Source organism: Aedes aegypti, chromosome 1, assembly GCF_002204515.2.
Source record: "Aedes aegypti strain LVP_AGWG chromosome 1, AaegL5.0 Primary Assembly, whole genome shotgun sequence".
Lineage (NCBI taxonomy): Eukaryota > Metazoa > Arthropoda > Insecta > Diptera > Culicidae > Aedes > Aedes aegypti.
Window position 1 is genome coordinate 309,139,062 of NC_035107.1, and position 27,538 is coordinate 309,166,599.

The 27,538-nt window shown below is 37.5% G+C and overlaps 1 protein-coding gene across 6 annotated transcripts in view; it reads left to right on the plus strand.

Moving 5' to 3' along the window:
* The window catches only part of LOC5578718 (homeobox protein abdominal-A homolog), a 126,068-nt gene that overhangs the window by 32,044 nt on the left and 66,486 nt on the right, over positions 1-27,538 (plus strand). For all 6 annotated transcript variants that reach the window (XR_002498761.1, XM_021838498.1, XM_021838496.1 and 3 more), the window contains one exon: positions 12,839-12,886. Coding sequence is in view for 5 of the 6 variants with exons in the window: in XM_021838498.1 (XP_021694190.1) it covers positions 12,839-12,886 (48 nt within the window). In the remaining variant the exon portion in view is untranslated. The remainder of the gene's footprint in view (positions 1-12,838; positions 12,887-27,538) is intronic.

Consider the following 27,538-nt stretch of genomic DNA (forward strand, 5'->3'; position numbering starts at 1 on the left):
TATGCTGCAATAAAAGATCTATGGATAAGAGCTTTTAATATTTTGCAAATAAATTTTCTCCTCTTTTACCAAGTAGTTTGCATCAAGTGTTACGTCCAAACAGGGACAGAGCTTGATCTGCAGCGAAATATTCTATGAGCGTTCCCTTTATTAATAACTGCGAACATTCTTTGCCAATTTATTATTTTCAAATATGTATATCGCAACAAGCTCAAAGATACTCTTTGTTCTAGGATGATGAGAAAATTATTATTACGAAAAGATCTTCCACCAGAACCGCCACGAGTTTTAATTAGTAATGCTCTCTAATTTCACAACAATTTTTGGCATTCATAGCTTAAAAAATCTCTGAACAAACACCACGCTTGTTGCGAACCAACCAAGCAATTTTGCTATGGGCTCGGTGGTGTTGATCTCGGTAAAAGCATAAAAAATGCCGATATTCATTCTAAGTCAATCTTTATGCCAAATGGCCATTATCCCGAGTAACACACATGTTATAATTGATGCAGAATAACTCTAATATGACCAGATTTAGTTATATAAGAGTTATGCTGCCTCAATTATAACACGTGTGCTACTAGGGATGCCAAGCGGCCATTATACCTTGATATTTGAACAATCAAGGCAATTTACATATATACTTATACCATCGTGTCAATTCATTGTTTCAAGCTAGTTAACTTTGAATATATAACAATCTTGTAACCAATTACCCATACGACATACTGTGAACACCTCGACCAAACCGTACCGTTCCAAAATGCCCATCCAATCACCACCTTCACGATTTGTTTACCCACCAGTCTAGAAGCATAAGGTGATATATTTGCATACGGCACTGGCCATTGGTCAGCGGAGCACAAAACAAACGGTGTAAAAAGCCAATAAGCGGCGAGAAGCCATTTTGAATGGCTCTCTCTCTTCTGCTCTACATTTGCCATTCATTCTGTCTGCCTACGAAGCAGAAACCCCGGGCCCGAATTGGCTGCCAATGATTTATGTTTCTCTCATCCTGCCCATTACCAGCTATGAAGAAACCCATCAACCGATCGACCCACACACCGATGATCGACTTCGGTGCGCTTCGGCTTCGGCTTTGGGGTCGAACCGGTTGAATTAAAATTCCAGCTTAAGATCCCATGAACCGCGCTCGTTGAAACCACTTCTCTTACGCACTTAAGTGGATTAAGGCAGTCGATGACTGGTTTCGGGCTTTGGTTTTGCTGTTTGCCATGCCTTTTCCGGCTCCCATTATCGTCATTGGCAATTGGCGCTTTAATCAGCGCAATAACGATCAGCGAAGTAAATAAGTTCGATTGCAATTTGAATTTTTCCACTGCCCGCTACGGTAGGGCAATAATTTGGTCAAACAAGGGCCTTTTGGTTGCGATGTAGGGGAGGCTGGGACAAGGATGGCCGGCTGACAAAATAGGCTAGGCTACTGGTCTTGCTCTTCTAGACATAGAAATACATTGTTATCTGGTGTCTGTCAATTCGTGCACTTCAGATTAATTATAAAAAATCCAAGTCAGAAAGACTTCCTGTAAGAGATGGTGTTCCTCAAGGAACCATTTTGGGTACAATATTATACGACATTTTCACATCTGGGTTACCTGAAGGATTTATAGTGTTTCCAAAATTAGGATGCAAGCGAGTTGCTTACAGAAGTTATATAAAGTTCTGCATGATATGTTTACCCCAAAATCCCCTTGATTCGAAAACTGCGCGGGGAATTCTCGAAAGCACAAAAATCGCCCATAAAATTCAAGTCATTTCAATCAGCCTAACGAGTCGAGTCCAGAGGCAATGCCAGACAAGTGACTTTTCCATCTGTAGGTATCTCCCTCATTAACTGTACTTTGCCCAACGGATAATTTGTGACAAAACGGTTCCAAACGAGCAGCGAGCCGTTATCAACATTCGGAATCTTCTTACCCACTCATCAAGTGTCTGTCAAAATCCATCCAAACAAATGACAACACGACATCGATTTCACCTACGGACGGCCATAAACCCGCTGGGCTCAAACGGAATTTGAAAGGAAGCAAAAAAAAAAGTTCTGTTTTGCACCTTATTTTTGCGCTCACCGGTCGTCGTCGGAGGCCGGTTAGTTACGCAACGTTACCCGGGTTGAGGCTCACAGCTGGCACCCCGTCGAAGGGTTACCCGCACGCCTCCGTGAAGGATGATTTGTGTGTATGTCTTCAAGCCTTTTTCCAGCATTTTACCGATGACTCCTGGTGAGCGCTTTCTATTTTACTTTTTTAAAGTTTGCTAGGTTTTTTTCGGTGCTTAAGCAGTACGTGAAATTGACCTTGAGCAGGAGAAAGCTAGAAAGCGTGTGATGGAAAGGGTTTCTAGTCAACGGATTTCTAGGCAATGCTCTCTGTTTTCAAGGTTCAATGGTTGGACTTTGCGTTGTGCAGTACGTTTTGCTCGAAAATGAGATAAGCCAAGTTCCATTGTATGATTTGGTCATGGCGCTCAAACCATCATTTCTTAACTACCACACTCAGTTACTCAACGGGTTGCTGCTCAAGCGAGTTGCTTACAGATGTGAGTAGACCTTCGTTTTGAGTAATTAGATTTGATTGTTATTTTTCGAAGATTCGTAGAAATACAGGATGTTTCACATTACAATTCGTTTGAAAGTGCTAACGAACACTACGAACTAAGTTTATTTTTTTCTGCTTTTCTGAAAGACAGTATCTTTCTAAATGGTTTAGATAGATAATTGAAACAAATGGAAGAATGAAGTTTTGAACAATAATGAAAGGTTCAACTACTACGTAGCGTAAAGTGACTAAACGTCCCGAGTTTTACTTGTTTGACTTAACTAAACCTTCAGATTCAATTCAAGCCTTTGATGATTGTTAAATAAACATACCACATCAATAATGTTTGATTGGAAACAAGAGGGTGTTCCGCGGGACAAAAACCCTTAATAAATGCTTGGTAAACTCTTGGTAGAATTCATTAGAAGAAACTTTGAGTAATATCTGATTTTTTACGGGATTTCTGGATGATTATCATTAGGAACTACGAGAGAAGTTTTTCTCAAATTCTAAAATTCCTAAAGAAATGACAGGAGGATTCCATAAAGTTATACTCCACAAACTCCTTTCCTGTGCACGATTTTGCCTAATACAATCGTAGATGGAATTTGAGAAAGAATATATGGGAGTGGTTCTGGGAGACTTTTTGGTTGAAATTGCTGAAAATCTAATGAAGATTGAAGTCATGCTAGATTGCAATAAATTAAAGAAGAACTCTCTTAGATATTCATATTACAAAGCAATAGAGGAGTATCGGAAATGATTTTGGAAGGTTACCTGATCGAATTTGCTGCGAGGCTTTTTAAAAGAGAAATGCTAGCTCAGAAAATGTTACTGTGTATTAGTTATGATGTTCTTTATCTCAAGAGTCCAAATACTGAGGATTAAGAAAAATGATTACTTCAGCAAAGTTGCTCATTAAATAAAGGGCTAGACGCTGCATGTCTGTTTAATTCAACAAACTGTCACTAGAAGACGCAAGTGAGCGTCTAATATTTTCTAACTTTTATATATCAAGTTTGAGTTCTGTTGGAAGACTGATGTCTTTGTCAGAGTTATTCATTTTTAAGCTAAAAATTGCTTGTTTAGTTGGTTCCATATCTTGCCAGTATGAGGATTAAAATTAAAAATTAAAATATCTGAGAATGCACATCAAATAGAAAGCCCCATTTATTAAATCTCTTTGCAACTTCGATTTTTCTGGTCATCTATGTTCATGCTCACATCTGGAATCCCACAGAGAAGTCACATGCGACCCCTGTTATTCCTGATTTACTTCAACGATGTCCAACCTGGTGATCAAAGGACCACGGCTTTTGCACGCAGATGACCTGAAGCTTTATCTTCGGATTCGCTCAACTGGTCACTTCAGGTTTCTTCAACTTCAGCTGAACTCTTTTTCCGACTGGTGTCTTTTAAACGGTTACAGCGCGGCTTATTTTTCGAATGTTCAAAAAAACAAACGAACATTCGTGAAGGTGATTTTTGAAGTTAAAAAATTTGACCTTCAGTTATGTCTTCATAACTTCGTTATTTCTCAATCAATTTCAAAGCTTCAATTCTCCCAAAAAATCAATTTATGAAAAGTTTCTACAGCAACAAATTTGCCAAGAATCAAAATTAGTCTTAGTAGTAGTTTTCTCTATTTTTTCTCACTGTACTAAAAAAATCATCTTTGTTTGACCATAACTTCATGAATACTCAACTGATTAAGATTTTTAAATGCCTTTGAAGCTTATTTATTCATTTTTAAACTTTGTATACAACACATATAATTTAAAAAATATTTTGACTTAGTTATTCATAAAAACTACCCAAAAACATGATTTTAACGAACAAATCCAATTTCTTTGGATTGTTAAAGATTTTTGTCGGAAATTATATGTTTACTATTGAACTAAAGTTTAAAAAGCATATTGTTATAATGATAACTTAATGATATATGCCGACTGCTATGATTGGCTTAATCTACCTAGTAGTGAGCCCTAACGATAAGTTGGATAGTGCATATGTTTTTTTTAATAAACGCATGAATATTTTTGCTCTAAAATTGATATGAAAAAGGTTTTGGTCACACATATATTGAGCTTTTCGGTAATGCAATCCTCATGGTTATTAAATTAATTAACTCTTTACGCGTGTTGAAGATGGATAAATTATGAAAATAATCCACGTGCTCGGCTGGGATTTGAACCCAGGACTTTTGTATGCTAGACGAGTGCTTTAGCAACTAAGCTACCGAGCATCGCTTCTTCTTTTCTGGCGTTTCGTCCCCACTGGGACAGAGCCTGCTTCTCAGCTTAGTGTTCTTATGAGCACTTCCACAGTTATTAACTGAGAGCTTTCTTTGCCAAAGCTGCCATTTTCGCATTCGTATATCGTGTGGCAGGTACGAAGATACTCTATGCCCTGGGAAGTCGTGAAAATTTCCAACCCGAAAAGATCCTCGACCGGTGGGATTCGAACCCACGACCCTCAGCTTGGTCTTGCTGAATAGCTGCGCGTTTACCGCTACGGCTATTTGGGCCCCAAGCATCGCTGCTGTAGGCAAAATGCCTTGAAAATAGCAAAACATCTGTTGCTAAGTGCAACCCAAAACTACTGTAGAAAAATGTTCTATTTCCCGCTGCATTTCCCGCATTTACAGCCTTCAATGACACTACTGATTTATGAAATTCATGTACCCAACATAGGCTACTTGATGAGATTCACAATTTTGAACTACTGTACAGTATTGATAGACTCACACTCAAAATCTCAATCAATACGCTCTCCCGTGAGAGCAAACTCATTAGAGATCTGCTTCGCAAATCTCACGCTTGAGATTTTGATGCAAAATCAACTCAATCAACTCAAACTGTAAAAAATGATACAATCGCAAAACCCGGCAAAAACTCGTGAAATCCGAATGCTGTTGTCTACTTTAGAAAGGATTAACGTAATTTTACCAGACTAACAAGAAATTATTGCAGTGTGTGAGTAAACTGTAGAAATACGAGACAATGAGTTAAAATGGTGATCCAACTCATACATGATTTTATAACTGCTGAGTTGCATGATTGACAACTCACGCATGAAAAATCTCAAGCGTGAGTTGTGAGATATTGAGTTTTTCACAACACTGCTACTGTATCAGAAAAGCCACGTGATTTTCGCAAAAACTCAAGCCTACTACTATTACCATTCCCAGCACTGCTTGTAACCAACTGAGTTATTGTGTCACGAAGTGGCTCGGTAGCTTAGTTGGTAAAGCGCTCGTCTAGCAAACAAGAGTCCTGGGTTCAAATCCTAGCCGAGCACGTGAATTGTTTTCATAATTTCATTCATCCTTACCACGCGTAATGAGTTGATTAATTTTATAAAAAATGTTTTTAGACCTTGAAAATGATTTAAAAAAAAATTTTCCAGAATCTGAAAAAAAAAAAAAAAAAAAGTAAAATTATGTATTTCTCATTGAAAATTCATGTTATTGAGCAGTTTTTGTTATATGACTATGTCAAAACAGTGTTTAAATTAAATGTGTTGTAAACACCGTTTAAAAACAAAAAAAAATATATATTCAAAAGCATGTAAAAAATTGAATTCGGTTGATTATTTATGAACCTATGATCCAACAAAGAAGTTAGTAAAATGAGGAAAATTTAGAGAAAACTATTGTTAATTAGGACTGATGGAAATGATGTTCTACTAACTTTTCATAAAATTTATTCTGACGTGAATGATGCTAAAACTTGGAAATTATTTTTAAAATATTAAAGTTATGAATACTTCACTGCAGGTCATATTTTATTAATTTAAATGTCACCACAGACAAACAGACGTAACACTTAGAACAAATCTCGATCAAAATCATAGTCACGAGGATATGTACGCTCAATGCTAAAGTCAGCGTGTTTGGCCGACGGGCCAACAGATGGCGGAAGTGTGTAAACGTCAAACACGAACAAAAACGAAGCAAGCGCTGCGGGTGGCGGATTGGCCACCTAACATATTTTTGAATCGACCGTTAAAAAGGTGGTCGATGGACAATGATGAGAGTGTGACGTCTGTTTGTCTGTGATGTCACCTTCATGTCGCTTACGATTTAGAGGTGAATCTTCAAAATTTTAGCTCAAACTTAGAGGTTTCTCTTTTTGTGTGATTTGAATTTAGAAAAGCATACCAATTTTCGGTTTAGACTCTTTCGAATAATAAATCGCATCCTTCCACCGGTGCATCTACCTGAGTACAAAAATAAAAGATTTAGCAACCTGGGAAAGAAATGTGTTCTGTATACTCCGTTATTCAAGTACAAATTTAGGAACAAAAGCATTCTTATTACACTGTGAAGAACACCAATTTTCGACATAGCACTAATATTCGACCCATTCATAAGATTTTGCCCTACTTTGTATAAAAATCCGAAAATATGCATGGATTTCTTGTAGGTCGAAAATAAGTGCTTTGTCCTTACTTTTGTCTGACTTTATGTCACTTCCCCTTTCTTCCTTAAACAAATTTGGCGTTCATAATTTCATACGTTGTGCCAAACGCATGGGTAATCTGACTTTTATGTATGATTATAGATTCTCCCAAGTCAGTGGCGCGGAAAGTGGGTAGGACAGGTAGGACATGTACTACGCACGAAAACATCTGGGTAGGACAGTCAAAGGTTTGTCCTACCCACGATTAAACCAAACAAAACAAAAAACACGATCAACGTCGTAAGGTTTTTCATTGTTTTTTTTTTTCAGCAGAAATTGTTTAACAAATCCGGTGAGCATTTTTCCAAAAAACATGAAATGTCCTGATTTTCTCAACTGATCATATGGTACCGTAATAGAAACAGATAGAGCAATCTTCTATGCCATTTCTGAATTAATCAATAAATGGTTTCACAAGTATATCTACGGCCAACCCTGTATATGTTCTGAGACAAACTGCCGTTTAAAAATCCTGAAAGTAATTTTTGAGAAGTTTCTGGAACATCAATAGATAATTATCAGAAGATTATTGAAGAATATTTGGATAAAGTAATGGGTTAATCCAATACCAGTCGCATCGTGTTATAAACAGCACGCACGAGTGTCATGTTGCTTGCGATTTCTGAAAGTATGATCTCTCTTTATATAATCTATCAAAGCATTGCTAAATCTATTGGTGATTTTCAGTGCAATTCCTATAGAACTCCTACAGCACACTGTCTAGAAGATCTTGGTTGATTCAGAATTTCTGAAAAATTCATAAAAAATTCTGGAAGTACTTCTTAGTTAATTCCTTAAAAATTATTTGATCAAATTCCTACTGATATTTTGTAGCATCATGCATAAAAATATTTAGAGCAGATTATGACGTTTTTTCGAAAGATTTTTTTTTGCAGAATTGTTTGAGAAATTCTAGCGAAATATTTGTTGGAGTTTCTGCGTGATGAAGCATTTTTCAAGCATCTTTCAAGTTCCTCCTGAAAACTTTTGCGAATAGCCGGGTCTCTAAGGTGCAAAGAAAAAAACAACTACAAAAATTCACAGAATTTTTGCTGTTCATCAATTTGTTGTCTATAAATAAATGAGAAAATTAGAACAACCACACTAGTAGTAGAGGCAAGAAGTCTTTACTTTTAACTGAAGATCTTCAGAGTATCTATTCCAACCAAAATGGTATCTAAAGTCTTCTTATTATGCTGGCATTGAATCCTGATGCAGAATTGTACAAGCTACAAAGAAACTTTCAGAGACTATAACGGGTTCAACAAGCTCTTCAAAATTTCGTCTCGGATTTCCCGAGGAAAAGCTTCAGGAATTATCATAGAGATTTTATTTCGAATTCTTTCAAGGTCTTCCGCAGGGTTCTCTTCAGAAGTTTTTCCAAAGATGTCTCTCCCATTTCTCCCAGAAATTCTTTCAGTGATTTTTCTAAGGATGCTTCGAAAAATTTCCTAAGAATTTGCTCTAGAAAGTTCTAAAAATTCCGAAGCTACTACCTTCAGTGATTTCCTCAGGTATTACTGTGATTTTATTTTCCAAAACTATCCTAGAATTTCCTACAGATATTTTCCACTAATCATTCAACCGAATTATCCATTTGTTAGTCTTCAAGAAATCCTGTAGAATTTTCTCCACTTGTTCATGTGGATTTCTTCAAGAAATCATACATGTTTCCTTCTCGAAAAATCCACATGAAACCTACAAAAGTTCATTTAAATGGGGGGTGACCCATTTCGCATAAAGACGTTTCGCATAAAGACGTTTGGCATAATGGACGTTTCGCATATAGCGGCTTCATACAAGAACAGGTAGCATTTTAAAGAAGGCATATAATTCTGATTATGCCAAATGTCCATTATGCCAAAAGTCCGTATGCGAAACGCACTTATGCGAAACATCTTTATGCGAAATGACCCACCCCCATTTAAATGTTCACACGTTCATACTACGGCAATTTTTACAATAATTCTTCCGATGATTCTACAAATTTATATACCATTTCTGTCCAATGTTTTTTCCAGAAATTTCTTTAGAAAATCCTGCAGAATACGATCCCAAGACTCGATTGATTTTTTTTATTATCTTAGCAAATTATCTAGGAAACATTCTAAAATTTATTTAAGAGTCCAGGAGTTATTCCAGAGATCCTTGTCCATCAAGGGTGTTTTCAAAACATACCCAAGTTTTATCAGAAGTTACTATACAAGATATTTTTGTAAATGTATGAATCACTGGATAAAATCTTGGAGAAGTTCTGACTTTCTTGAAAAATTTCTCGAATAATTGGAGGAATTCAGATGATCTCTGCAATATTTTTTAGGGAAATTACATATCTGTTCCAAAATCCAGGTCATTAGAGAAATGCCTGCTCAGATGCTATGAAGAGCCAAACTTTTATCTACTTGCTCCTATTAGATTTAATTTTGTTTTCTTGATTTCTGTTTGATCTCTTTTCACTCTCTTTTCGATCTCTTTTCGCACTCTTCTATTTCCAATTTTTAAGGCACTCAGTCGCTATCAGTTGACATGAAATTAAGGGGTTGGAAGCAAAGGAATGTTTGTGACAAAAAAACAGTTTTATGATTATCTACTTTTTAGTTTTTTCAGAAATTTATCATTCAATAAAAATTGTGTGGGAACCAAAAAAAAAAACAGTCTTCCAAGAATTATGCCATTTTTTTAACGGAAAAGTCACCTGAAAATATTGTTAGAACGCTTGGAAACAGAAGAATTTCCTCAAATTAACTCAACTGATATCAAAACGAGCGAAATGTCACTTATACCGCTTTGTGCTTGAGCCGCTCAAGTATAGTAATTTTCAATTTCCAGTCCAGGGTTAAAGTTTTTCTTAGCTACACAAAAAAAAATGCTAACGTATGTCCTACCCATGGTTCCGAACGTGGACGCGCCTCTGTTCCAAGTTGTATTATCTTCGACATTTTTGATGAACAGAAGATCAAAAAATAAAAGGTCGAAAGGATAAAAGATCAAAGAACAAAAAAGAAGATACAGAACGTTGAAAAAGTTGTTCAAAGAAGGATAATTTTCTCATCACGCAAATAATTTTCGACCTTACGTCCATGTCACTGGAAACTGTTTTTGCCATTTTTTTTTTTTCAAACTACATCATTTTACGAAAAAACGGGTCATTTAAGAAATATTAAACTAATATTTGATGCATCTTCACATTGATTGATTCATAATTTTGAGTCATAACCTTAAAGACTGATCATGCTTAAAACAGAAACAAAGGAAAGAGAAAACTGCTTTAGTAAAATAATACTAAACAGCTTTTTTGAAGAAGATTTTTCACAGTGCAGATCATAATGTGTTTTATTTAATCCAGAATGAAGTATCAGATTGAGAGTGTTCTAATTGTTTATTTATTTACCATTTGAATATATATATTTCATAAACTGATTTAGTAATGCTGCTTACAGTCAAACCTCTATGAGTCGATATTGAAGAGACTATCGACTCATGGAACGAATATTCTTTGAAAAACTTTTTTTTTAAATAAATTGGTGGAATTGGATGGCCATGTACAATAAAATAAAGTATAATTAGAGCATCACATGTTGAAGTAGTTTATTATACTATGTTTATCATAATTGGTTTTGTACATGTAAATGTTTCTAAACCCACCAATCGGATTGTGTGATCAGATCGTCCACTTAAATGCCTGAAAATGTTTCCCATTATATCGATAACATTGGTTACCAAACCCATAAAAAATTTATGACACAAAAAATGAGAAATATCTTGCAGGTATTTTTTGAGACATTTCTGTAAGAGTTTTTGGAGAAAACATAGAGAAACTTTAGGCATACATAATTCTAGATGGAAATTTTAGCACATTGTTAAGAATGGTTTTAAGCGTTGTAATTTAAGGAAATCATTAGAGGAATTATTAGTGTGATTCATGCAAGTACAGTGACCCCACGCAGTTGAATCACCCACAATTTATGAATCAGCTGATTTCAAAAGACAAAATGATTGTCGAACTTGTCACAAAACATCACAGAATTACTTTTACACTTAGTTTCTTATCAGTAAAAATAATTCTGTGATGTTTTGTGACAAGTTTGATAATAATTTTGTCTTTTGGAGTCTGCTGATTCATAAATTGTGGGTGATTCAACTGCGTGGGGTCACTGTATCTATGTTCTAATTTCTATGGATCTTGCTGAAATATTTCCCCTGATTGATGATGATGATGAAGGTCTATTGTATTGTAGCAAGGCATCTGCCAATAGCACAAAAGAGAGTTTTCAAGAACAACTGTAAAATCAAACCCCTTGATTGACAGAATACTCCCACTAGATGGGGTCGAAGAGTTCGCCCTCAATTCACGAAATGTTAACAACAGGAAAGAGACAGCCCCATGCTTCCTACACAAATCGCTTTACGGTATTTTTTCACGAGCAGTCAAATCAGCACCAAATTTTTGGCTTCACTCCAGTTGTTCGTGGATGACAGCCATTTCAGTCCTGTGTAAAAGATCGGACTGCATTTGAAAGCACACCTCTCGCTTAGCAGTGCTCTCAATCGTGTCCGCTGAAATATTTCCCCTGATTCCGCAAAAACTCTGTTGCATTTTTTTTGTGGAGTTCATCGTCATTTTTACAAATGTTACAACAAATCCCGCAGAAAAACAGTCCGAAATTTTATCCATATCTCCATATCCAATATCCATATCTCTATTTGGATCGCTGATAATTTTACCAAAAGCAACAATTGGGGGAATGATTGAGCATATTAGCAAATATTAGCAAAATTTAAACTGAGAATCCAGCAACAACTCAAAATCTACGTTAAAATCTTATAAATTTTTCATGTGAAAAAAACTAACTGTATTCTTGTGAAAATATAAACTTAATGAATAATTTAAGAATTTAAGCTGCAAATCTTCCCACAATTACCATCAATAATTATCAACAAATGTGTGCAACATCTCCTTCAGAAACTATGTGAAACATTTCAAAAGGAAATACGACAGATTTTTATCATGATTTTTTTCAAGAAAAAATCTTCCAAACCTCTAACAAAATTTGTAACGGAATAAGGTTAGAAGTAATGACAAAGTTGCGTTTGATGCAAATCAGTAATTTTGCCAAAAACAAATACATCTTCTACTATTCTTATAGCAATAAATCAGTTTGAAATTAATCCATAACTTTTTTAGGAACAATTTACTTAATTTCATCAGTAAATTTGCAGGAAACATACGCATAAAATCGAAAAGGATATTTAAATACATTTTTCTTCAGTCTTTAAGTTCACGCGCATAATAAGTTGAGCTCAAAAATTGTTGGCAACGTTCATTCTTTACTCAAAATAACGTTTGTAAATAACCTTCAGCAAAATATGTCCCGAATGTAGCATATTAATTACAGGTAAATCGAAAAAAAAAAGTTCCAAAGTTTTTCAGATGGTGCATGTACTCAATATGGGATGTTCCTGCTTTTAGGCGAAAAATTGGATTGAAGTAGGCTCCCGGACATTTTCACATCATTCGTAGTATTTGCCATACATTTTCTGAAACTGAAACAATGTTGAAAACATAAGACTTTTGAAATATCCGAAATAAAACACTGTGGAACATCGAATCATGAAGATTTAACTGTATTACAGTAAAATTTTCCTCAATCAAATTGTTTACTGATCTTAAATTAATATTCATCCCTCAACCTTCTTTACTGAAAAATAAATTAATCATAAACCTGAAAGACGCTCAAAAATCATCGATTATTGAAAAACCACCCATGTCATTCGTATCGAACAATTCACTAATCGATTTCGTTTCTCGCTTCTCAGATTGGATGAGTAATCCCTTCGACCGAGTGGTGTGTGGAGATTTTGCAGGTAAGTCAAACAAGTTTTTTTTACATCTTGTGCTCCAGTTGCGTGCAGAAACCCCATCGAGAATGTTTTACCGCTTCCTCGGGCAGATCGATCTGACCGAAATACACATGATGGCGGTCAACCCGCCCGGGGAACAAAAGCAAGAAAAAAGAAGCAGCCATCACGCAGTCAGTGCTATAAATTCACGTCACAAGAGGGATACATGATTAAACAAAAGTCAATTTACCGCCTCGTCTGTCTGTGCCTCGGTTTTTTTTTTGCTTAGCGTGCGGTTTTGCAGCATCAAAGCCTTCATCTCGGGCCGGCTCATGGCCGCCAACTTGATCTCTGGACAGAGAACCTATCCAGGTAGCGACCAACAGAGAAGGGAAAACTCGTTTCGCACACCAACAACCAACAACAACATTGTAACGTTTTCCCCCTTGCTTTGACATATGCACTGATTTATGCTGCCGAGTAGGAATAAGCATGGATGGCGTCCAAAGCGCAAAGGAAAAAGACAAAGCAGGGAAAAGGCCATGCGCTTAATTCGATAATGGAACGAATGGAAAAAAGTGCTCTCTTTATTCAGACAAAAGGCCCAACATATGGTGCCTCCTTGGATTCGAGCATAGCCTACTTCTCTGCACTGAATTCCGAGCTGTTGGTCGTCGGATGAGGGGAAAATTTATGCTGATTGTGATGATGGGGGGAGAAGAATCTGACGCAGCAGCAGCATCCATCCAGGCAACCGAGCGCAAACCCGTCCCTGGGTTCGGAAACATTTGAATTCCAAATGAAATGGAAGAACTGGATCCGAGTGATTTTTTTTTTCTTTGCTTCTCGGAAACCGCAGCTTGCGGATCTTGAGCCGTGAGACACCTTTGCGGAGAGCGATTGTGTCGCATCTTCTATTTTACGACTTCAAGCAGCAGCAGCGGGCACGGCAAGGAAGATGCAATCTCACCGGTCGACGAGACTTCGTCTTCCTGAGTCACTGACGCACAGAGGTGCAGTTTTCTTAAATGTTTGCAAAACCCTAATTTCGCAACACAGGAGATTCTGAGTGCCTTAACCTATGCAGGTACTGCCTATAGCAAACATGACCTAACAGAAACTGAATCAGGTGGATCTGACACACTTGGTATCAACCTTTCGTGTAGTTATCATATTCCTGCTGCCAACCTCTGAGCGTTGTCTCTTTACACGCGTTGCGAACTCCTCTGGTACCTCTTTGGTTGAAGCATTCGAGAATGCTTAATTGTGTCCATTATTTCCCAAATCTGAACCACCGTGCAACGGTGTCCAGGTCCGGGGCCATGAAGACACACACCAGTTCGGTTGGTTGCGACCGACTGCATTTGAATGCAGGAGAGGATATTTTTCAACTTTCTGGGCTCATGACATGAGTTATGATCCCGCGCGCCCGCGGTTGGCTCTCTTCCCTGCTTTTTTCCCCGCCATTGCGTGCGCGCCCGAGTCCCAGTGACTCTGTGTGTCGTTATTTACTTTTAAGTCACGTCCTCTCCTAAACTCCCGTACACGCCTAGGACTGAGCGCGCGCGCGGGAAGAAAAACCAGAATGGCTTGAGAAAAATGTTCAATTTCATTAAATTTTATTCCAACGCATCGAGAGGAGTGTGTGTTTCCTTCGGCTGCACGAAGACAAACCGCGTGTGGAATAAATTAAGGTCTCGCTCCCAGGGTCGGTTACCCGGGGCAGCACTCGATATCGGTACCCTGCCTCATCGTTACTTTGTGGCGGTTTTGGTATGCTCGTATGCAGGATACCGATTTCCATGGGAATTAATTTCTTTATCAGCGCGGGCTCTAGACAACGACACAACCGATGGATACGATCGTGTAATTGCGGCAGATTAAGCTTGTTTTATGGGCTGAGGGGGTGCTCGGGGAATTTGGGCGAAAAGGCGGGGAATTTCAAAGAGATCTATTCGATTTGGTGGTATATTCAAGATATACTATATTATTAGTTTTCTAGGTTTCTGGGTTTCTGGTTTATAATATGCGTCTAAGATGTCATTTTTAACGTTGTTCAGTGATTGCATACGATGTAGTATTATTATTGTCTTTATCAACGAGACTTTTAGTTCACATGATCCACTCATAAAATATTGAAATGCTTTCATTATTTATAATTACAAAACATATATATCTCATTGTTTTAGAGTGTTTCAAAAATATGTATTTTTCTAGATGTTAAATGCACATCCAAACTTTGTTTGATATATTGGTAGAATTCTCTTCAAAAGTTCCCCATAGCGATGCGTTCCAACAGGGGCAGAGCCTCATTCTTAGCTTAGTGTTCTCACGACTACTTATGATTAAGTGCGAATTTTCTTTGCCGTACAGCCAGTTTTGCGTATGGATTACATGTGGCAAGTATGAAGACACTCTATGCCCTTGGAAGTCGAGCACATTATCTTAATTCATTCATAAATCACCGCCTTCGTTGCACTTTCAATGGTTTCCTAAATATTATTTATTCATTCCTGGTTTCTTGTTGTTGCGCTTATCGAGTAACTTTTCCTAACCGAAAATATTCTCGAATCTATTTTAATTCTTGTTACGGTATCTCCAGTATTGTCTGTTTAGCTTTTTGTATGCTGTAACATCACAAAGACAGCCACTTACCTTCAACGGTATTGTGGATAGGTGCTGATTCAGAAGGTCACTGCAAATCTTTTGAGATGTCTTCCAACTTTATTTTTTTTCATTTTCATTCCCCAGATATCGCAACTTGCAAGGATGTAGTCAAAGCTTGAAAAACGCAAATCTTGTCTTAAAGTTAGAGTCTAGTTCGGGAGTGCTGTCTTTAGATAACAGACGAATAGAAGAGACAACGGGACGCAATCGTATGAGACAGTGACAGTACTACTTAAGAATTTGTGCGACTCGATCAATGTTAATAATAACCTTGATTGAATTAAAAGTTCATGAATTCCAGGGATTCAGGATTTAAGCATCACTCAGTTAGAGAAAAATCATTTGACTCCTAATGGAATGGGCATGTAATATGGAACATGTGCATTTTTCACGCTTTTTCCAATGGTCAATTGTATTAAGCGTTTCATTCAGATTTTCTACAAAGTCTTACCTGTTATCTCTTTCTTTTTTGTATTAAGTACCTACTAAAACAGACCTCGCTTCTCAGCTTGACCACTTTCACACTTAATTACTATTGTATTATTACTGTATTTTTTTTTTTTTTCAAAATGTACATTTTTACATTCGTTCGTGTCAGGAATAATATTTTTTGTATCTACAGAGGTCGCGTGTATTTTTGTTATGGAAATCAGTAATCAAATCCAACATGTTCAGTATGTCTTTGCTTTACAGACCAGGACTTCGCCTAAACGCTAAATAAGGCTTATTGTAACCACTATAACACCTGAAATTTTGATACTTCGCAATCAGCTTATCGACACCACCACTATTGAAACTACGAGAAATGAAAACCCTTTACTCATACAGTTTTGGATGGATTCCTTAAGGTATGGAAAAATTATCCAAAACGATAATCATTATGCTCTTCGTTTTCACTTCATCGGAACACGGCTCCACTTATTTAGCTCACCCTTGATTCTCCCATAATCCACTTTGAACTAACGCTTCTCTTATTCAACCAACATAATTGAAGCTCTAGTCATAGCTAACGTTATTTGGTTTCACTCGACATATTCTCTGCTCATTTTTATGCAGTGTTGTGAGAAACTCAATTTCTCATAACTCATGGGTGCAATTTTAAATGCATGAGTTGTCAATCACCCAACTCAGCAGTTAAAAAAACATTGTTGAGTTGACTCATCTGTTTCACTCACTGTCTCGTTTTTCCACAGTCCACTCACACAAAGCAATAATTTCTTGTTAGTCTGGTAGAATTAAAGTAATCCTTTCTAGCGTTAACAACAACATCCAGTTTCACGAGTTTTTGGCGGACTGAATCATTTTTCCCAGCTTGAGTGTGATTGAGTCATTTGACACAAAAGATTCAAGCATGAGCTTTTCGAGGCATATCTCTAATGAGTTTGCTCTCGCGGGAGTGCTCATTGATTGAGATTTGTGTTCGAGTCTATCAACACAGCCTTTATGTCACTCTTGTCTTTTCTCAATTTCTGCTCTACTTACCTTTGGTTCACTATCGATTTGATCACACTAAGCTAATTATTGAGTTCCTTCACTTTTGATACACTTTGTATTCACCCTAACTGAGGATGAATTACCTTCTCTTGACTCACTCATGATACATTGACCTACCCATTTGGATTATGATCATAATCATCTCAATCGTTCATTCCTTCTTAATTATCTTTTACGTAACTTTCATTCATTCACTTGTCATTCTCATCTACCTCGATTTACTGCTAGACTTAGTCATGAATCACACACGATTTTTTTAAACCCTCCATTGACTCTTCGTCTGTTGACTTGCATGAGATTTATTATTAACTCACTTCTGTCTCCACTCACTTTTGACGCACTTTCACCTCATCTTTCACTCACTTTGTCTAAAATTTGACCGACGTTTGGTTCGTAAAGTTTTCATATGTTGATTTTTTCGTTTTTTTGTTTTTTTTTCTTCTGCTGTTAAACTTTTTTCCAGAATGAACCCAAAAACACACTTGGCTACTCATTTTCATTTTTTTTTTTCAGGTTATTAGCATTTTATTAGTCGTATATTAAAGGACTGTGCTACTTTTCCCTGAAAGTCGCTTCCCTGAATTTCGTTTCCCCGAACGCCAGTTCCCCGAGTACCTCTTTTCCCCCAAATAGCCCATTTCCCCGAACACTTATTTGTACTCATAGTTGTCATAACTTCTTACCCATTCAGGTGGTGAACGAACCGGTCATGTGATATGCTCCCTTCTTTACTTGATTGGTGGTTATTCAGAGTTTTACCGTGCTCGACATTTTTGACAATATTGGTTTAGTGGATAATGAACGAATATCTTCTTCTTTTGATAACGTATCGTTTTTTCCTAGTTCACGACCCTGCCACTGAAGACTATTCTGACACCTTTTTGAACTGCATTAGGGTGCCGATGCCTAAGCTATAAAAAATCATAACATTATAACGAAGAGCCTTATCAGGGATCTTTTGACGTAAACAAAAAGATTTCTAGCTCTACTTCATGGGAAAAATATAAAAAGAGTGATAAAATTATTGTTTGGGCATATTATTTTGATAAAATAAAAAGCTGAAATTGGCGAACCAACTAAACTAGAGACGATCTATTCACCAAAAATAGCGCATGTCGTTTTTATCGAAATATGTACGTTTTATTCCATGGTCCAATCTACTGGTACATTACAACCATTGGTACCGGCACCCTACTATTCGGGGAAACGGGTCATTCGGGGTAAAGGTTAATTTGGGGAGCTGACATTCGGGAAACTAGCATTCGAGGAACTGGTGTTCAAGGAAATGGCAGTTTCAATGGATGGAGCAGGAATCGAACCCACATCCCTTGACGACTCTATAACACTACCCCGAACGCCATTACCCCGAATGCCGTTACCCTGAACGCCACTACCCTTAATTGCATTACCCAGAATGGGTTATTACCCCGAACGTTGGGAAAATACTTTAATATTTGTTTGTTCTCTTGTACGAAATAAGCATTGATGCTCCATGGTGCATCTCTACGATATTTTATGCAAAATTTCAATCAACAAACTTTCTAGTTATAATTGAGCATAAGATCTTTGATTAGATCCGAGCTTTGCCCGATCAACTACGGCATTCTAGTTTGAACGTGAATAATTTAATACATTGAAGAATAGCCTAATTTAAAAAAGAAGGAAAAATCTAATATTATTATAACACAGTTTTTTAGTTGTCCTTCCACCGACATATGATTATCTTTCGCAGTGACGGAAATAAACGGTCGCTGTGAGTTTATCGCTGCAAATTCTGTTCTATATGACCGTGCAGAAGACTAATACGTTGAGTAATGATCCACTGTTGAAGAAATTTGGTTGGTTTGGGAATGCTTTAGCTAATCTCCTTAAATACAAAACATACACATAATATTATTTTGTTCTGGGTCCTAAACAACCGTAGCGATAAAGTGAAGCTACTAAGCAAAATTATTCTTGGCGCACGATATACTAATACAGCCATTCCATGAAAAACCGATCTAGTGGGTCTCCGAATTCCGTGCAAATTTGCTATTTTGTGCCTTATCCGAAATAAGGATACACGTATTTTTGGATTTTTTGATTAGGGTGACCATTTCCGAAATAGGGTGACCAGAAAAATCGCGATTTTGCAAAATTTTTATTTTAAAAAAAAATATAACTTTTAAACCGTTTGACCGATTTTCAATCTTTTTGGACGAAATGAAGGCAAAAGATTTTGACTTTTCGGGAAAAATATAAAATTTCACAAAAATTGTGTTTTTTACATGAAAAAACTCAATAGTTTCCGTTTTTTCGTGTTTTGAAGGTCTCGGGACCAAAGGGGCTATTGCTGCTCTCATTTTTCTTAAAAGTTCAGAAAATTTTACGTAAACTGTCAAATTTTCAGCGATGTATGTTTTTTAGTTTTTAAGATATATTTTTTTGAAAATAAAAAATCAGTCATTTTTCATCGGCACACACTGTAGATCTCAGCGCATTAGATTTGTAATGTTTAAAAAATATGATAAGAAATTTTTATATTTTTTCACGGTCAAACATATTTTTATCAGATTTTTATATTTTGTCTGAATAGTTGAAATTTTAAGCTTTCATTCCATATTAAAAGATTGGAAATCGGTTAAGCTGTTCAAAAGTTATAATTTTTTTTAACATTACAAATCTAATGCGCTGAGACCTACAGTGTGTCGATAAAAAATGACTGATTTTTATTTTCAAAAAAAATATATCTCAAAAACTAAAAAAACATACATCGCTGAAAATTTGACAGTATACGTAAAATTTTCTGAACTTTCAAGAAAAAATGAGAACAGCGATAGCCCCTTTAGTCCCGAGGCCTTCAAAACACGAAAAAACGGAAACTATTGAGTTTTTTCATGTAAAAAACACAATTTTAGTGAAATTTCATATTTCTCCAGAAAAGTCAAAATCTTTAGCCTTCATTTCGTCCCAAAAGATTGAAAATCGGTCGAACGATTCATAAGTTATAATTTTTTTAAAAATAAAAATTTTGCAAAATCGCGATTTTTCTGGTCACCCTATTTCGGAAATGGTCACCCTAATCAAAAAAATCCAAATATACGTGTATCCTTATTTCGGATAAGAAACAAAATAGCAAATTTTCACGGAATTCGGAGACCCACCAGATCGGTTTTTCATGGAATGGCTGAATACTAAAGCAAAATCCTTAGTGAATAACTGGGGAAGTACTCATATTACACTAAGGCAGCTATCTTAGTAGGGACAAAACGCCAAAAAGGGGAAGAAGATGGAAAATATTCTGCCCGACATCTGTCTTGGGATGGAACTAGTAATCTGTCTTTAAGAAACCTGATTGACAAAATAAGTCAAAAAATCAGCCTATTTTTAAAAGAAGGGAAAACTCATGATAAAAATTATTACAGCTTTAACATCAATGAAGCTAAACTCGGAAAACTAGCCTAACTAATAACTAGAACAATATTCTTGGACACTCTTGGAGAAAATTCCGTTTTGAAAAAGAATTATCAGATTCTCACGCAAGTACAAGTATATTAAGTGGCTAGTTTTGTTTCCAGTGATAACTCAAAAGAACAGTTTATTTTAGAAAGGAGGGTTAATTTCTGATGAAATACTTGCAGTTATGACGTTCGGCATTCTCAGAAATCAATCAACGACAACGACCTGTATTCACATGGAAGGGAAGTCTATGATTAAAATACTAGGAAAATGAAATAATAATCACTAAGAGTATAACTCTGAAAAACAACTAACATATGGAAGAAAGAAAAATCTCCAAAGGTACACACGCGAGCCGTCATTAGTCCTATATTATAGTGTAGTTGACCTTTTTTGGCCTACAAAACAAATTATTATACTATAATCTGAAAAATTCAGGGTATTGGCGTTCGGGGTAAATACCCATTCGGGGTAGTTGCGTTTGGGGTAGTGGGGTGGAGCTCTCACGACTCAATACGCTTAACTGCCTGACGTAACTAACCGCTCGGCCATGAAGCCCACATTAGTCCCGATCATTGGTTCTTTGTGATGTTTCAGAGCAGGCTCACTAACCATGTTGATTCTTTCGAGAACATCGAGTTTCTACAAAACTCAACCAATTCACCAAAACTCTCAGGAATGAGGCGATTTTGAAATTTTTCTGAGGAGTAAAAATTTAACTCAAAATTTTCAATACAGGTCCTCAAACGATTCGATTATAAGTGCAACAAAATTCGAGAATTATCGTGGTACTCTTTCTATTTTGCCTCTATGCTTACCTTTACTTACTCTTTAAAAGAACTCTTCAGTGACCCGCCCGAACAATACAGGCCTCGCGGAGTTGTGACGACACTCATTTTTGCTGGAATTTTCCTCTGATGTGATTTATTCCGCTCGCATTCATATATCGTGTGGCAGGTACGATTATATTCTATGCCCAGGGAAGTCAAGGAAATTTCCATTACGAAAAGATCCTGGACCGACGGATTCGAACCCAGACACCTTCAGCATGGCTTTGCTTTGTAGCCGCGGACTCTAATCACTCGGCTAAGGAAGGCTCAACAGCTAAAGCGGGAATTGAACCCACTCCCCATGACACGATGTGACATTGTTCGCATGACCACAAAGGTCACCATTTTTGTTGTTCAGATATGATTTAAACTCACACATGTTGTCCATTTTTGAGTGCTAAACTAAATAATTTGAAAAATTCATTCTACAATAGTTGTCAATCCACAGATTACAACATGTATCAAACCTCAGCACCGTATAGCATATAACGCATAAGAGATAAAATAATTTTCAAAAATTATACGTTATTACTGGTTTACTTCTAGGGCTCTTAAGATAAAACGTGTCATTTACCAAGACAAATTCTACTATTCAAACCTTTCCCATTTTACAAACACCTGGTGTTTTCTCGTGAAAGTGCAGAGGACTCCTTGGCTTCCAGCAAATAACACCTCAACATTTCCTTCCCCTCCCTAAATTGACCTGCATCCAGACGCAGCCGGCGCCGTTATTGTTTGTTATACTAATGAGAGCACCAGTTCTTACACATTGAAGCTGCTGTTCATCCTGAGTAGCGTCTGTTGGTTCCCTGTGTGAGCTGTTCTTGCAATAACGAAGTAGCAATCATGCTCATGCTCTTGCTCATGATCCACGGACCTAGTTACCAGGAGTTACGTAAGGCTTACTTATATGACAAAATATTTGAATCCAGTCTAACATTAGAAGATAATTATACATATGAATGGGAAATTCATTCTATATTAATAACAAATCCATGTCAAAAAGATCAGATTTGATCACCCACGATAAGATGCGTAACCACATCGAAATAAAATCGTTCACCACAGTGACGAGTATCACATTACCTGAATGCTGTGAGTGAAAACATTATATGTGCGTAGAAATGCCCCGTATCGCAAGATCGGCATAGCGCTTAGAATTTTCACCGCTCCAAGCACCCGTGGGAGAGGAAAGTGTCAAATGGGATAATAAAAGTCGTAAATTTCCATCATTCGGACGGTTCGGACTATATCATCCTAGAGCTAGAGGGCGGAAAAGAAAAGCACTGCAGCAGAGAGAGAGGGATGAAAACAGATCATCAATTGTGAAGATGATCGCTTCTATAGTGAAGTCCCAGGCTTCGAGGTGATCGACTTGGAAGCGGTCACAGCACCGATAAATATTGATCTGGTTGGTCAGGGATCGGGATTCTGACCTCGCTTCGGTGAAACTCTATCTTCTTTGTTGTAAGCGTATTGTCCAGCAGGAGAGAAGAAAGTAGAGCTCCGAGTTACCAACAATTTTGATTGGCCGTGATTTGGGCTAGATAAGAACCTAGCAGCGAAGAAAGTTTTCGATGTACAGCGGGTAATTTATCGATTTTTTTCTGGTTTCTTTCTGAAATGTTTTGTTCTCCGCCATATGCTACGGGGATTCCATTTTCGTATTTTTTTTTTCATCGGACTCTGATGCGGCCCACTCAAAGCCGTGGAAGGAAAATGTAACAGTTGTGAGTCAGGTCTTTTTGGTGAGAAAGCGATAAATTTATTTAGGATACTCGATTACAACAGGTTTTGCTGTGATGCGTTGGAGAAGAAGATTTTTTTTCTACAACAAATTAATGGGATTTTCTGTAACAATGAATGCCGCGAACTTCTTGAAAGATTTATGACACGAGATTTAGAGTAAAATGGTTCTTTCTGTTTTCCAAAAAATGATCGTACAGCTGACAGAATTCGGCACTATGGTTTCATGGTGAGGTGTTGGAGTGGAAATGGGAGAGAGTACTACACCTGACACTCCATTTTTCTTCCGCCCACCTAGTCTCAAGACAAAAGCCCGATGCCGCTGTAGCGTGTCGTTTCACAATGTTCTGGATGAAGGACGGAAAAGCAGAGTTTTAATCAAAAAATCCTCTGCAATTTATAACGGCGAGGGTCCCCATCCCCAGCCACAAGAGACGGTTTCTACAAAGACCAAAAACAGCAGACGATGGCTTCGGAAGGAGGGAAAAATGTGCTCGTGATGGGTCTCCCTTTACGACCGTCGTCGTCGTCAGCGAGAATTTCCTCTCGATAAATGCATACGGAAAGCCATTTTCCCCCAAGCCAATCCCAATTCGTCGTCGCCGGTTGCCTGATTCTGAAACTGGTATTCAATATTGGCAAACACTTATTCCGAATTCCGAAAAGATATTTCCCTAGAGGGATTCGTCAAATGGCTTCGGGAAGTGATGGGAATTTGGGATGACTCTCGACTCAGGCCCGGATTTGGAGGGTCGTCAGAAGCTAAAGTAAAATACAAAAAAATGAATTATTGAAAATCTTCAGAATTTGAACATAATTCCCGAAACTTAAATTACTAGCCCAAGTGGATAGATTATCAAGGTAATTTAGCTTTGGTCTTCGCAATATTTCCGTTCGTCGCAAGCGTTATTATTCGTCATAAAATGTTTAACTTCGGCGGACATACGAACTTACCCACAATACAGATTCATTTCCAAGTGCAATTTACGAATTACAATAATACTGCTGAATTTCGATAAATAACTTTAGTTCAATCACTGAAATCGCATGGACGAAGACGTACCGAGCTAATTCTGACTAACGATCGATGGGGCACGCCACATTACGATTCAATTTTCGTCCCGCCGTTTTGTGTGACTTATTTCACCTGGCACTTATATACACTATGGAACAACTTCTTACATCTTCACTGAAGGATTTTATTCCAATCACACGCCGTAAAACTTCTATAATTTACGAAAATCCCACAACGACCGCATAAAATTGAGAACGTAAACAAAGTTTTCAACTGGTCTGATTGGGACAAAAAATTGTGCGCATCTAAGTGTGCGTGATTTTCAACGTAGGAAACTGTTCCTTTGATTGTGGTATTTTCGCTGCACTGTGGACAGCTGTCATGATTATTCGGTCAATAGGAATTGTGCTTATACGTTAAGGTTGTATTCGAATGGCGCCAATGAATTTGAAAAGAAATCCATATATTTCATCATGCTGAAGGAATGGTAGGGAGATTCCCGTAGATCTAGATAATCTAGTAAAACATATTATTAAGATGTTGAAGAGTTGTATTTTGATCACTCACTTTATCACAGTGAGCCATTAGTTGTGAGACGAATAAAAACTTATTGCGACCGAAATGAGAATGGGTACGACGAATATAGGCAACGGAAAGCAATAATTTCTTTGCATTATTTCCAATAAACGATCAAGATTTATAAAAATCTTATTGCACAATGCGAAAGTCGTTTAGGGAAAGAATTGTTTGGCATTAGTTTGTATGAGTAAAATTTACTGCAATACAGGGAAAATAACATGTTCTCACTGATTGAAGCTTAATACGACGGATATTAGCACATCACCCTCATTTTCTACTAATGGACCCCGTAAAGAGATCAGATCCGGTGCTACCGAAGCCCAAATCCGGCACTGTTTCGACTAGAGAGCCTTAATGGTCAAAGTTTCGTTCGATGAGAGTTTCAATTCGGAAAAAAGTTCTGCACGAATTGAGAAAGTATTTTGCATACGTGAAAGAATGGGAATTGTCCTATTAAGTACTGTGCCGTGATCCGATTTAACATTAACTTTTGCGCCATTGGCCCCTTCGTTGGTCGTCCCGTCGATGCAATTGATTTATAGTGTTTTACCATCGTGTCGGGGAGTGCCTTAGCTCTACTCTACCACGCATAAATCTCATTTTACGACCAATTTAAGCCGGCGAATCCATGACTTTTCATAGTTTCTGTATGGACGACCTGTTCTCCGTTTCTCTCCCCCTCTGTTGTCGAGAGTTGATCGCAAGAGGTAATAAAAATTGCACTGCACAGAACTTTCATACAATGAGCCACTCTGTTGTTGTTGTCGATAGACGACGGCTTTTGGCGATGAGTCAAACCAAAAAATGCTTTTCCACAGTCGTCCTGCTGGAAGGAAAAAGTTCTTTCTCTGCTCGTAAAAGTGAACATAATTTTATAGCTTTTAAATAATATCCGAGACAGCAGCGCGCCGTTTTTACGAGTTTTCCGCAAAAAGGAGTGAACAAGAAAAGCGAAAACAATAAATTTTCCCAACCAAGACTCTCGTGACAGACCGGGGAATTAGAATTTAAGTCGTCGGCTCGTGTGTGTGTGTGAGAACTGTGTGGAGGAATGATTTACGAGGCGAATGTCTCCTCCGAGGAGCGGTTCCAGCGGATGAATCGACTTCCAATCACCACCGTTTTAAACGGAAGGCAAATGTCCGACGAAAAAACTTAGTACACTAAAACCTCATTTTACGAAGATTTGCAAGATCTGAAAACTCCTCCAGGGATTCCATCAGGAGTTTCTTGGCGGATTCCACCTGAAACTCATCTAGGGTTTCCATTGGAAATACCTCTAGCAATATCATCAGAAGTTTCTCCAGGGATTCCATCAGAAGTTCCCTCTAACATTCCACCTGGAATTCCTTCAGAGATTCTATCAAGAGTTCCTCTAAGGATTCCATCAAGTGTTCTTCTAAGGATTTTATACTCCAATGATAACATCAGGAGTTCCTTCAATAATATATTTGGGAATTCCTCCAAGGATTCCATCAGGAGTTTCTCCAGTGATTCCATCAGGAGTTCCTAAAGGGAACTCCTGAGAAACCTGGAGTACCTCTAGGGCTTCCATCAGAGTTCTACTGAGGATTTCATCAGGAGTTCCTCCAGGGAATTCTTTGGAGATTTCACCTGAAATTCATCCAGAAATTATATCAGAAGTTCCTCCAGAAATGATATGAATAGTTCCTCCAGGGATATCATAAGGAGTTTCTCCAGGGATTCTATCAGGAGTTCCACCAAGAATCTTATCAGGAACTCCTCCAGAGGTTTCATCTGAAGTTTCTAAGGGGATTCCATTAGAAGTTCCTCTAGAGATTCCATCGGCAGTTTCTTCAGAGATTCCACTGATATTTCTCAAGGGATTTCCCCCGGAATTAATCAAGGAATGTATCCCGAAGTTCTTCGAGGGATTAATCTTGGAGTTTCTTATGGATTCCATTGGAAGTTTCTTTAAAGATCCATCAAAAGCTCTTCTGGGATTTCATCAGAAGTTCTTCTTGAGATTCCATCAGGTGTCCCTTTGGAGATTACATCTGAAATTCCTCCAGGGATTTCATCAGGAGTTTCTTCAGGGATTTCACCTGGAACTCCTCTAGGGATTTCACCAGGAATTCCTCCAACAATTTCATCAGGAGTTTCTCCATGGATTCTATTAGGAGTTCCTCTAAAGATTCCATCAAGAGTTCTTCTAGGAATTCCATAGGCAGTTACTTCAATGATTCTATGAGGAGTTCCTTCAATAATATCTTTAGGAATTACTCCAAGGATTCCATCAGGAGTTCCTAAAAGTGTTATACCAGGAATACCTTTGGGGCTTACATCAGACTTATTCTGAGGATTTCATTAGGAGTCATTCCAGGGAATCCATCAAGATTTCCATCAGAGATTCCACCTGAAATTCCTCCAGAGATTACATAAGGCGTTCCTTCAGAAATGATATCAGGGGTTCCTCAAGGAATTCCATAAGGAGTTTCTTCTAGGGATATTATAAGCAGTTCCTCCAGGGATTTTATCAGGAATTCCTCCAAAGGTTTCATCAGGAGTTTCTAAGGGCATTCCATTAGAAGTTTCTCTAGAGATTCTATCAGCAGTTCCTTCAGAGATTCTACCGAAATTTCTTAAGAGATTTCTTTCAGAATTAATCAATGTATGTATGTCGAAATTCCTCGAATTCCTTAAGGGATTCCTCTCGGAATTTCTCCCGAAATATCTCCAAGGTTTCTCGAAGGTCGAGGAATTACTTAAATTAAGAATTACATGGCTTTTACCAGAAATTTCTTTAGGATTTCGGTACTGGAATTCCTCAAGAAGTTTTATTCGGAATTTTAAAAGGATTATTTACGGAATTCATCAAGGGATTTCTTACGAAATTCCTTTAAAGAAATAATCCCGAAATTCTTCAAGGAATTTCTCTCGGAGTTT